The sequence below is a fragment of the Cyprinodon tularosa genome, unplaced genomic scaffold (genome assembly GCF_016077235.1).
Source record: "Cyprinodon tularosa strain WSP-4 unplaced genomic scaffold, ASM1607723v1 ctg190, whole genome shotgun sequence".
NCBI classification, from domain to species: Eukaryota; Metazoa; Chordata; class Actinopteri; order Cyprinodontiformes; family Cyprinodontidae; genus Cyprinodon; species Cyprinodon tularosa.
In genome coordinates this window covers 704,340-717,474 of record NW_024038679.1, presented here as the reverse complement: position 1 = coordinate 717,474, position 13,135 = coordinate 704,340, and the positions used below count along the sequence as shown (strand labels likewise).

At 37.5% G+C, this 13,135-nt stretch overlaps 1 protein-coding gene across 6 annotated transcripts in view; it reads right to left on the bottom strand.

The window, feature by feature from the left end:
* Nucleotides 1–13,135, bottom strand: part of LOC119782282 (VPS10 domain-containing receptor SorCS1) — a 324,729-nt gene that overhangs the window by 30,934 nt on the left and 280,660 nt on the right. For all 6 annotated transcript variants that reach the window (XR_005280651.1, XR_005280652.1, XM_038283182.1 and 3 more), the window contains exons 15-16: nucleotides 9,019–9,136; nucleotides 3,721–3,854 (exon numbers count right to left, since the gene is read on the bottom strand). Coding sequence is in view for 4 of the 6 variants with exons in the window: in XM_038283182.1 (XP_038139110.1) it covers nucleotides 3,721–3,854; nucleotides 9,019–9,136 (252 nt within the window). In the remaining 2 variants the exon portion in view is untranslated. The remainder of the gene's footprint in view (nucleotides 1–3,720; nucleotides 3,855–9,018; nucleotides 9,137–13,135) is intronic.

Here is a 13,135-nt window from a genome sequence, read left to right as displayed (position 1 = left end):
TTACACCTTTTTTCAATAAAACTTTTGAACTTTCTTCTAACCTCCGTGTGTTTCTGCATATGGGTTAGACATCTAATCCCATCATGACAGAAAGTAGATAGCTACAAGTTTAACTTTTTCCCGCCAGTAAGTGATGTCATTGCATTCGGACGCTCTCATTCTGTAACGTTATATTAAAAAATTAATAAAACATGTTTATGCGTTTACTGATATGCTCATGATGTTTGATTGCTTAAATATGAACAAAAAGTCATTTAAAAATAGTTAATTGGTGTCTGCTAGCCGCTAGCTCCAATGTCTTAATAAGCCAAATGTAGCAAACAAAGCTAAACCTTTTCAAAGAAGGTAAATATTCAACTAATTAGGCATATCATTTGAAAAAATACATATTTTTACCAAATATTGTTATATTTACCCCTTGGGTTGTGCTTTAAACTCCATTCAAAGTTCATATGATAAAACAATTTCTGTCATGATCTGGTTTTCGTTTTCGGTTCTCAGTTATGCTTTTTTTTGTTTTTCTGTTTTGTCAAGAATTATATATTTTTTGCTAATATTTTTTTTACATTATTTATTCCTTTGTCTAGTTTTAGTTAGTTAGTCCTTCTCTTATTTTTCCATGGCTTCAGTTATTTTCCGTTCCTTTCTAATCTTCTAGTTTTCCCCATGGTTAGTCATTGGTTTTATTCCCCTTTACTCTTATTTAACGTCCTTTCTAGTTACACTTAAGCCCTGTTTTCCCTGGTTGCTCTTTTTTGCCCTAAGGTTTTGTGCATTCTGTAGTTGGATTTTGTTTGTGTTTCCCTCTTTGATTAAATCTGCACGAGCTCATCTCTACCTCCACGTCTCTGCATGTGGGTCCTTTTTCAACTTCCACCAAACCTTAAAAATTGTAGTGTCTTATTTCCAGTGCATATTATCTAATTATCTTATCTTAAGAGTAAAAATATTAATTTCATTGGCAAATCATCTTATTTCCCTTCCCAGATTTAGGTAACTACACTTGATTTAAGAAATGTTGACTAATTTCTAGATTGTTTTGAATTGCGAATTCTTGAAGGTAAACTTTGGTTCTCAATCATCCATAACAAACTGTGATTTTTGCATAATTTTAGCCTAGCAGCATAGTAGCTAATTAGTTCAGTTGCGTTTCAATAGTTAGTCTAGAGCTTTTAACTAAGATTTCTTTTACCCAGAGTTACATGTTTTCCTTTTTTTCATACATTTTGTCCCACTTATACACTGCAAAAACGATCTAGAAATAAGTAAAAATTTCTTAAATTAAGTGTATTCACCCTTAATTTGAGTAGGTAAATGAGATAGTATGCCAATGGAATGAGTAATTTTACTCTTAAACTAAGATAATTAGATTATATGCACTTGAAATAAGACAATGCAATTGTGTTTTCTTATTTTAAATGTAAATTGTCTTGTTCAATTGGCAAAATGTCTCTTTTACCTCCTCAATTCAAGAACAAATGCACTTATTTTAAGAAAAAAGGACTTATCTAGATTTAGATTTTTTGCAGTGTAAGGTCAGGGTTGCAGTGATGGTGGTGCGTATGTCCAGCGGGCAAGCTGTCTGCGCGTCCACCCTGGACAGGTTGCCAGTCCATCACAGGGCAACACAGAGACAAACAACCATTCACACACACACTCACAACTAAGGATAATGTAGAGAAGCCAGTTAACCTAAATAACAGTCATGTTTTTGGACTGTGGGAGTAAGCCGGAGTACCTGGAGAGAACCAACACATGCTCAGGGAGAACACGCAAACTCCATGCAGAAAGACCCCAGGCCGGGAATCAGTTGCCAACCATGCCTTTAAAAAAATGCAATCGTTCTGTATTTAAAAATAGAAGTACCTGTTCCGTATTTAGGGGAAAAGTAACGCATTTTTTCCTGCATTACTGTGAGAGTAAAAATATTATCAATAAAAAGCTACTGGAAAATGACACAAAACTTACGGTAAACTTGTTCCCGGGCTACTTAGAGATACTTATTTTACTCAGCAAAGTTTGTTATTTTGTATTAAAGTGAATTGCTGGATAATAATTTGTTTTCCATGTGTTCATGGACCTCATAAATATGCTAATTAAAGACAGATTTGAGTTAAATAGTTAAAAAAAAAAATTTATACACAAAGGGGGGGCTAAAAAAAAAGCACCATGCCAGGAGGGGTAAAGGCAATCAGGTCAGCAGGTACGCACATGAGGGGTTCCTTTTTTTTTTATTGAGGGAGCTGGCAACCCTACCGGGAATCGAACCTATATGACCTATAAATTAGCAGAAATCTTTAGAACAAAAGATTGAATTCTTTTCATCTGTATTTCTTTAATCTGAATTTCGTAATGGTGGGACATCAGGTCAGAGTTAAAGCATCCATTTCCCACATAGGTGAACTAATCTTAAAATAAACTGTTGCTGATACGCCTCCGTTTGATGTTTGATTAGTTACCCAATAATTTAAACAATTCCTTATCATGTCAGTTAAACAAACTGGAGCAGTCTTTGCTTTGCACTAAAGACACTGATAAATAGAGTGACAGAAAACGTATATCAATGATGGATTCCTGCATTTAAGCATGAAAATATGAATTATTCAAATAACTGTGTAATATTTATTCATAAAGTAAATATGTGTCAAAATTTGTAATATAAGGTCGTAAAAGTATCTCAAATATCCATGTGGGTTTTTATCCAGACCAGGTTGCAGCTGTTTGTGTTTTGTGTTTGATTACCTGTGTTAAATTTATAAAAAATTTCATTGTAGCAAAAAAAATAAAATAAAATAAAAATTAGAAACAACCTTCCACTAAAAATATAGAGAGGTGATTAGATTTCGAAGTGTTAAAGATAAGCTCTCTGTGTGTTTACATCTTGAAGCTTTCTCTCTCCGGTTCTTTTCCCTGAAAAGAGATCACTCTGGACACTCTATTTAAATAACACTTAATAACTTATGTGTATTAAATAACCAGGAGACGTGACAACAGATTCTGATAGAAATTGTAATCTTTTTTGTAATCTATAATCTAATTTTTATTTTCTTTTACTTTCAGTATGTCCAAAGTGTAAATGAACAAATTATTTTTATATAATATTATTTCTTGTTTGTCTAATGCTTTTTTGTTTTGTTTTTTTGGTTTTTTGTGACAAATGCTAACGGATTCACTAAAGGACATTAATCATCGTCATGTTTTTGTTGTATACCTGTAAAAAATCTATAAAAATAAAGTGAAAAAAAAACCCAAGTTACCTTATAAAAAAGAAAAAAAAGAAATTGTAATCTTACTCAGATCAGAGAAGTTGCTTAGAGCTACAGAAGGCAGCTGCTTGACTCTGGGCTCACCTTTCAGGAAGTGGTCCCAATTAGCAGTTAAAAAGGCATTTTATACGTCTCCAGTCTGCCACATCATCACATTTTACATCATACACATTAGCAGATGAGTAAACATCCATGGCCCCAGCCCTATCAAAATATTACACTTTGCTCTTAGCTGAAGGACACCGCTCTCATTCCATTCCCAAATCTTTTCCTCGAACAGAATGATTATAACTGTATATCCGGTCAGAGGAAGTGTCTTAATTAGATAAACTATGGTGGAAAACATCAGTTCTGACACGCAACAGGCAGCTAATATTGAAGTGTAATAAACTCACACATCATCAGTGATAATTATCCTAACAGAAGAACAGATTTAAAAAAAACCAGCACTGACCACTCAAAGTCAGCCTCTGTGCAGTCACAGGGAGCCGAGGTCATCGTCACGGAGAAGGTCTTTCCCATGACGCACCTGGAGGTGGGCTTCAGCTTCCTGTAGATTCTTTTCACCCCCATGAGGCACGGCTCACCCTGCAGAGTAGATCACAACCTACAGATTAGGGGAAAGCCTCACAAAAGTAAGAGGACAAATTTCTAAACTTAATCCAAAATATTACTATACTATAATCCAAGCAGAAATGCATCGAGTTTCCCTGTAGATGTGTCCCTGATGAGCTCCTGAGGTTATTTGTTAGAATTTTAGATGTATAACATTAGAAACAGCTAAGAAACTTTAATTTCCTCAATTTTAGATTACCCTCTGTGCTAAGGGGAGAATCAGCAGAAGGATAAAACAGACTGGAGCGTCTGTTTCCCCCGGACATTCTTCCTACATGCAGTAGGTGTCAGTAGTGAAATGCCAAAGAAACCTGAATGGATCCACAATTAGTTCCCAGCTTCTGTAAACCCAAAGCTGAAACTTTCCTACTTTCCTCTTCTGCTCCAGCATGTTTGTTTCCTCTGCAGAGAACTTGACTGCTCCTTTCAGCCAGTCGGGCTCTGTAATTGGCTCGGACTCTTGTCATCTTCCATGCTTGGTGGTTTGATCATTAGCCCGCTCTGAGCATATGGGTGTCTGAGCCATTTACAGGATGCGGCCGTGAATAAAGGCTCGCTCTCAGTCTCTGGCTCAGTTTCAGGTTGATGGGCAGGTTTACTGAAAGCACGTGGGGTTGAAGGCTGGGTGTTTGGAGGGCTTCTGTAGAGAAGCAGACATCTTTAAACACTTACGCTTGATAAAAGCTCATTTAGAAGAAACTTTAATCCTCTTTACGTCTCATGGTAATTCAAAGGGATAAAGATGCATTAATAAGCTTAAAGTTATGACAGTAAATATTTAATCTGCACCTGTGTTTGCTCATTATAACCGACCAGAGACCTGTATTCATTCTCTGCCAGGCTATTTTCAGTAAAGTTTCAGTAAAGTAAAAGTTTGGATAAAGGTAGTTTTTAGTAAAGCTCAGCTCGTATATCTGATTAACAAAACTAGCAAAGAAAAAACTAACTTCTGTTACTGACATAAGAACAGCAAGCAGTAGACTTGAACTGATAGGAAGGCTTATTCAATGTGAACTTTCCCCTTTTAAGTTTGCAGCATCTCATTAGTGGAAGAATTGTTAAAATCCGACTTTTTTTAAGCTGATGCATGGCGATTCTTTGAGTAAGTTGATAAACTGATAATTATTTCAAGTATAGGTGGCGCAGTGGTTAGCGCGTATGACCCATATAAGGAGGCCTTAGTCCCCGACATGGCTGACCCAGGTTCGAATCCATCCAGTGCTTTGCCGCATGTCTCTCCGCCTCTCTCATACCATGTTCCCTGTCAGCTTACTGTCAAAATATCAAGCCACTAGTGCCATAAAAAAATCACTAAAAAAATAATCGTTAAGTGTTTTTATCTTTTGCCGATCCAAAAAAGAAATAATTTGTCTTTGTGCATTAGTTAGGCCTCCTCTGGTCTTTAAGGGATCCTCCATTAGTAGTAACAACAAACTTTATATTCAATCTAAATACAATAAAGTAAAATAAACAACTTTGTTTTTAAACATCACCATGTTGTTTACACAGCAATGCATTCTGGTTTAATGACATATGCTAAGTGCTGTAGCATTAGCTCTATTCAGCCAAAAAACGCAGGTAAAAAAAATGGTGACCTTTAAGGGTGAAAAATATAACAAAAATATACAGATATATATATATATATATATATATATATATATATATTAGTGCTGTCAAAATTATCGCGTTATTAACGCGTTAATGCGAGGCCATTTTAACGGCGATAATTTTTTTAACGTGAGATTAACGCTATGTGGTTTTATGGTACAATTTTTCCAAGTACATCCCGCTGCAGCCTGCGGGAAGGCGGGGCTATTTTCCCCCAGTGTATGCATTTCTCATAGGCTTCAAGAGCGGAGCTCCTCAAGGGAAAAAGACGCTCATACACTGGGTGACGCTAGTGCCTTTTCTTTAAGCCCCACCAACAACAAACATGTTGAGTGTCTGGTAACTAGTAGCAACCTGAAATACGCTGAGAAAACTGATTACTGAGGTGAAATGGAATCTCGTAGCAGCACTCTTGCCGTCTGTGTACGCAACAGGTCGGTATCGCGTGTGTGTGTGTGTGGGTGGGTGTGTCTGTGTGTGGGTGAGTGGGTGTGTGTGTGTTCTCATTTTTGTTAAGAGGCTGAAAAGTAACTTTCTAGAGAGCATAGACTACCTTCATCTAGTGATGTCGGTCTATTGATTTTGATGTATTGATTGAAAATTGTTCATTATTACCTTGGTTAATTAAAATCTAATGTTAACTCTACTAAATTTTATAGCAGTAGGATAAAATGCTTGTCTTTGTTCAAAAGACTGTATTAACTGTAAAGACTGTCTTTTACATCAGCCTGTTTTCAGGGCCTTTTTTTTGCCTACATATTTGTTATTTTTTGCTACATGCCTCCCCATCTTCTTGCCATATGTATCTATGGTATAAATCAGTATCTGTGACCTGTTTTCATTTTTAAAAAAGAACATTGGCACAAACCTAGCCTGTATTTTTTTTTTTGTATGTCATCGAGAGTATTTAAATGATTTTCAATCAGGAAAAAAATGTGCGATTAAAATGCGATTAATCACGAGTTAACTCAGGCATTGATGCGATTAATCGCGATTAAAAAATGTAATCGATTGACAGCACTAATATATATATATATATATATATATATATATATATATATATATATATATATATATATATCCATCTATCCATCCATTATCTGACACGCTTGTCCCGAGTGGGGTCGCAAGGGGTGCTGGTGCCTATCTCCAGCAGTCAATGAGCGAGAGGCGGGGTACACCCTGGACAGGTCCCCGGTGATATATACATATTTATGTTTTTATGTATTACAAAGGGCAATTTTTTAGGTTAATAGGAAAATTACTATGGTACAAATTCAGGCCAACATGTTCAACTAGTCATGGAGCAGGTGGACTCAGGTTTCAGCTTTCAAAAACCTACAATGCAGCAATTGAGTTGATTTCTGCCCGCTATCATTGCAACCTCCTCCCCATACAGGGGGAGCAGAAGACCTCGCCTGTTCAGCCAGGCCAACAATTCCCTTAACGACCCCCTTTCACAGACATAGAGAGGTATCACGTATTAAAGGCTAACAAAAGAAACAAAATGTCCCCCATTCCTAAGGGGTGGAGCCATTCATTGGGTTCAATTTGCATCTTTTCTAAACATGGGCTACTGTATAATGCCTCGATTTCAACGCAATTCCTGACATTTTGAATTGAAAAAGCTTCCTGGATGGGAAGCAAAATGTCTTCAAACTTGGAAACCAAGTCCGGTGGATTATTTTCTTTTTACTTTTTTGGAATGACTGTGACCTGGATGACTGAGAATATTCACCAACATCTAGCTGACAAAACACATCTGTTCTCCTTCTGATTGGTTTAATTCCCATATCTTTCCATTAAATATTTTTTCACCATTTTATACCATTTTTATGTAAATTCTTCTGTCAATCCTCTCTGATATAACTGTTGGGAACTGTGTTTTGCCTTTCAAAAGTGCATGTCCTGATGTGATTTTATTTGTAGTTTTTTACTAAGGCTGTCAAAATTAATGCGTTAACGCAAGATGATTGATCTCTGGAATTAGCGCAATATTTTTTTTAACGTATTAACACAGTCCTGCACTGTTTAACCAACAATTCAATTGTCCGACATGAGCGAGAGGGAGGATTTAGAAGAACCCGTTGGACCGCTGGATGTACAGTTCGAGTATTAAAAAAAACTTAGACGGGACAATAAATAAACTTGTTGTGGTTTGCTCACACTGCAAGAAGGACTTATCGTTTCACCGAAGTGCCTCGAGCCTTAAATATCATCTTAATACCAAGCATTCATTTGTTGGGGCTTCAACTTCAGGTGTTACGACTGCCATGCGTCAGACCACCCTCACCGAACGCAGGGCATTAAGTAACGGTCCGCTTTACCAGAGATGTCAAAAGTACTCACTTTCCGTACTTGAGTAAAAGTACAGATACTTGTGTTAAAAAATACTCTGGTAAAAGTGGAAGTACTGATTAAACTTCTTTACTCAAGTAAAAGTAACAAAGTACAGGCTTGTAAATTCACTTAAAGTATAAAAGTAAAAGTAGAAACCACGTTTTTCATGCCGTTGCCTACATTTTGAATGGATGTCTGCCAATAGGACTAGATCTCTGTTGTGTTCATTTTCAATCATCTCGTCGTCCATGCTTCTATGCTAATGCCACCGCCACCAAGCTGCAATGATTTGCCGCGAATAAATACCACAGAATCTGTCGATTCATCTTGTAGTGGTGCTTCAAATGCTACGTAGATTCACATCCAATTAGATTGAATTTGGTATTAATAACGTGAAAAATAATAACGATAACTCGATTGAAATGATTAAAAACTAAAGTAACGAGCCAATTTTTAAAAATGTAAGGAGTAGAAAGTACAGATATTTGTGTAAAAATGTAAGGAGTAGAAGTAAAAAGTCGCCATAAAAATAAGTAGTAAAGTAAAGTAAAGATATCAGAAAAATCTACTTGAGTACAGTAACAAAGTATTTGTACTTCGTTACTTCCCATCTCTGCACTTTACATTCAGAAAATGTTGACCAGTTAGTTTGCCTTAACAACTGGCTGAAAGATGAATAAATAATAGGTAAAATGACCTCATGTAATTGTGTAAAAAGTCAACTTGTTTGTCCTGTATTTGCTAAAAATAAAAGCAATGGCTAAGTAGCCAAAATTGTTGAGAATTAAATTATTTTTTGGGATTTGTCATTAATTAAACTAAACCTTGTGATTAATTAGATCAAAAATGTTAATCGTTTGACAGCCCTATTTTTTACTATGTGTCAAAGTCTGGCATTTACACAACAGTTAACACTAAAACTAAATGCTGCCTAAGGGGAGTGCACTTTACAAGAGGAGGATCAGTCATAAAGGCGTCCATTGCATTCATCACGCAGAGACATTTTCATTTTCCCACTAAGTAAAAAAAAAACTGTACTGTGATGAGGATTTGTAAAGAACACAAAAGGGCAGTTGTTAACCTAAAGTTTAGCAACATAATCATCTTTTAATAATGAAAACAACAGCAAGTACTTTTGAGTATCCATATTATCCACAGATCCTGGTTTCTGCGCTGGCAGCCATATTACCTGGTTGTGTAGGTGCCACGTCTGGTAGTCCGCCTCGGTGCACCTCCTGTTGAAGATGGACCTGAAATCTATTTTTACCAGCTGCCACTCAGAGCGATGACTGAAGTGCCCAAAGATCCTGGAAATAAGTTATGCAGAAAAGAAAAAGTGTGAGATGATTGACGGGAGAAGCTGTTAAGACATGAGGCTGGCAGTGCTCTGTACTTCAGTTATTCTTATCATTTACCAGGAAAAAGCTCTAATCCCACCATAAATCCAATTTAGTGAGCTGATACAGTCTTTGAAAGTTGACCTTTATATCACGGCTTCAGGTATCGAAGAGGTATTGATCCATGGTTCAAACTGGTCAAAGGAAAATATACTTTTCTTTTGTTATTTAACATTATTCTGATTTATTTTCCATCTGATCTAGAAGGTGCAAATAAAGCATTTTCAGAGAGGTAGTTACTGGATGAAAACACTCTTAGTTACACTGCTAAAAGTGGGACTGGGCAAAATGAATATAACATGATTATATCAGTTAAAATGACTATTGTTAGGTTAATTTACTAAACCTTTAACAACTATAGTTTACACTTCACTGATTTTTGTATAAATGGTACCAGCTAAAAAAATGTCAGAGTAAAATTTCCTTAAATTTTCTAAATAAGGTTGATAACATCAACCGGCCTGCTTCCTGTTTGGACCTGTTCACTTCCTGTTTGGATTAACTGAGTGTGGAGCTGTTGCAGCTGTCCAGAGGAACCCCATCTGAAGTTAAGTTATTTTCTCTGTGATATCTCTGTATCTGAGTAACTCTAACTGACTACTTTAAAACATAGCACCTTCTGCTGCACTTTTCTACTGAGCGCTTGTCAGTTTCACACGGTTTTATTTCTGATAGCAAGGAGTAGCTAGCCTAGGCTAGCTTAGCATTGCTATGGCTTCTCTCTCTCCCTCCCTTGACTCTTTTCCAACTCTTCCTTCTTCCTCTCCTCTCTCCTGCTCTCTGTGTCAGATGTTCAGTTATTCCTCTGCCTCCTTTAGTGATAATGGGATGTGTAATAAGTGTAGTATTTTTGTAGCTTTGGAGGCGAGGGTTTCAGAGTTAGAATCCAGGCTTCAGGCTGTTGAACATCCAGGAGTTAAAGTAGGCCCCCCACGTAGCTGTCCTCCAAAAGTGCCTGAGCAGCCAGGCGATTGGGTAACTGTACGCAGAAAGCGTAGTCGTGGATCTCTGCCCACTGGTCACCACCAACCCGTTCACCCACTGAGAAGCCCACTCTGGTGATTGGCAGCTCCATAGTCAGAAACGTGGCATTAGAGACACCAGGGACCATAGTCAAATGTTTGCCGGGGGCCAGAACGGGCGACATCAAATCCTACCTGAAACTACTGGCTAAGGATAAGGTTAAATACAGTAAGATTGTTATTCACGCTGGTGGTAATGACACCCGGTTACGCCGATCGGAGGTCACTAAAATTAGTGTTGCTTCGGTGTGTAAGTTTGCCAAAAAAATGTCGGACTCCGTAATTTTCTCTGGTCCCCTCCCTGATCTGACCAGTGATGACATGTTTAGCCGCATGTCGTCATTCAACCGCTGGTTGTCTAGGTGGTGTCCTGAAAACAACGTGGGCTACATTAATAATTGGCAATCCTTTTGGGGAAAGCCTGGTCTGATTCGGAGAGACGGCATCCATCCCACTTTGGATGGTGCAGCTCTTCTTTCTAGGAATCTGGCCACATTTATTAGTCCTCCAAAACCCTGACCACCCAGGGTGCAGACCAGGAAGCAGAGTTGTAGTTTAACACACATCTCTGCAGCTTCTCTACTGTTACCCACTCTTTACTCCATCCAGACAGTGTCTTGCCCACGACCAAAATCTAATAAATTAGCAAAGATTCCCAAAGGAGTAAATCATGATAATCTAATTAAAATCAAAATAACTTCAATTGGGGAAAAAGTAAAAACAATTAAATGTGGTCTGTTTAACATAAGATCGCTTTCCTCTAAAAGTCTGCTAGTTAATGACTTGATTTGTGATAATCACATTGACTTGTTTTGCCTTACTGAAACCTGGCTGCAGCAAGAGGATTATGTGAGCATAAATGAGGCAACTCCTTCAAGCTATTTAAATTTTCACATACCCAGAAGTTCTGGGCGAGGAGGAGGAGTAGCAACAATTTTCCAGTCTGACTTACTGATTACTCCCAAAACAGTTAATACCTACAACTCTTTTGAACATTTAACCCTTAATTTCCCTGATCCAAATTTCAAGGCAAGAAAACCTCTTCTTTTTGTAACTTTGTATCGTCCACCAGGTCCCTACTCTGAATTTTTAGATGAGTTTTCAGAGTTCCTTTCTGATTTGGTATTAAATACTGACAGGGTCATCATAGTGGGAGATTTTAACATCCATGCTGACATTGAAGGCGATAGCTTAAGAGCAGCCTTTAATGCTATCTTAGACACTATTGGCTTTGTTCAAAATGTGAATAGTCCCACACATTCTCATCTTCATACTTTGGATCTTGTGCTGACATACGGCATAGAATGTGAAGAAATAACAGTATTTCCTCACAACCCTGTCCTCTCTGACCACTTTCTAATAACCTTCAGGATTACTTTAACAGAGTTCTCCTCCCCCAAAAGAAGGTTCAATTTTAGTAGATCTTTATCAGATAGTGCAGTTATAAATTTTAAAGAATCTGCTTCACTTTCTCTCTCCTCTGTGTCACTGAGCAGTGCTGCAGAGTGCAAAAGCATAGCTTATTCCCCTTCACAGGTTGATGATTTTGTTGATGGGGTTGCTAGTTCTCTACTCACTGCCTTAGACAACGCAGCTCCTTTGAAAATGAAAACCGTTAAAAATAGAAAGCTTGCTCCTTTGTTTAATGCAGAGCTGCGTACTTTGAAGCAAACTGCTAGGAAACTGGAGAGAAAATATCGCTCCACAGGCCTGCGGGAGTCCTTCCAAGTCTGGAAAAATGGTTTACTGCTGTATAAGAGGACCCTTTGTAAAGCAAGAGCAGCATACTTCTCCTCATTAATAGAGGAGAATAAGAATAATCCTAGATTTCTTTTTAATACAGTTGCCAAACTCACCCAGAGCCATAGCTCTGTTGAACCGTCCATTCCACCTGCTCTTAGCAGCAATGATTTTATGGGATTCTTTATAAATAAGATTGATCTTATTAAAAATAAGATCATAAGCACTCCTCTATCCGCGATTGTACCTGAGGTAGTCATGGAATCTGAACCGGGTTTAGACTGCTTTGATCCAGTTGAACTTTCTGAATTAGCAAAATTATTGTCTTCATCTAAGCCTTCAACTTGTATGTTAGATCCAGTTCCAACCAGGTTATTTAAGGAGGTATTCCCTTTGATCTCCTCCTCCATTTTAGATGTGATTAATCTATCTCTGTTACAGGGATATGTACCTAAAGCTTTTAAGGTTGCTGTAATTAAACCTCTGCTTAAGAAACCGTCTCTTGACCCAGATGACTTGGTCAATTATAGACCTATATCCAATCTTCCTTTCTTATCCAAAATTCTTGAGAAAGTAGTTGCCAAACAAGTTTTCGATCACTTACACCATAATGAACTTTTTGAAGAGTTTCAGTCTGGCTTTAGAGCTCATCATAGCACTGAAACAGCTCTGGTGAAAGTCACTAATGATATTCTCATGGCCTCAGATAATGGACTTGTATCTGTGCTCGTCCTGTTAGATCTTAGTGCTGCATTTGATACAGTTGACCATAATATTCTTTTAGAAAGACTGGAATATTTTGTTGGAATTGAAGGAACAGCACTAGACTGGTTTAAATCTTATCTATCTGATCGAATTCAGTTTGTTCATGTTAATGACAAATCTTCCACATGCTCACAGGTTACCTGTGGAGTACCACAGGGATCAGTGCTAGGACCAATTCTCTTTACTTTATACATGCTCCCAATTGGTAGAGTTATTAGACAGCATGGGATTAATTTCCACTGTTATGCTGATGATACCCAGCTATATCTGTCTATAAATCCAGATGAAGCTAACCCATTACATAGATTACAGGCATGTCTTGAAGACATAAAAACCTGGATGACTCTTAACTTTCTGCTTCTGAATGCAGAAAAAACAGAAG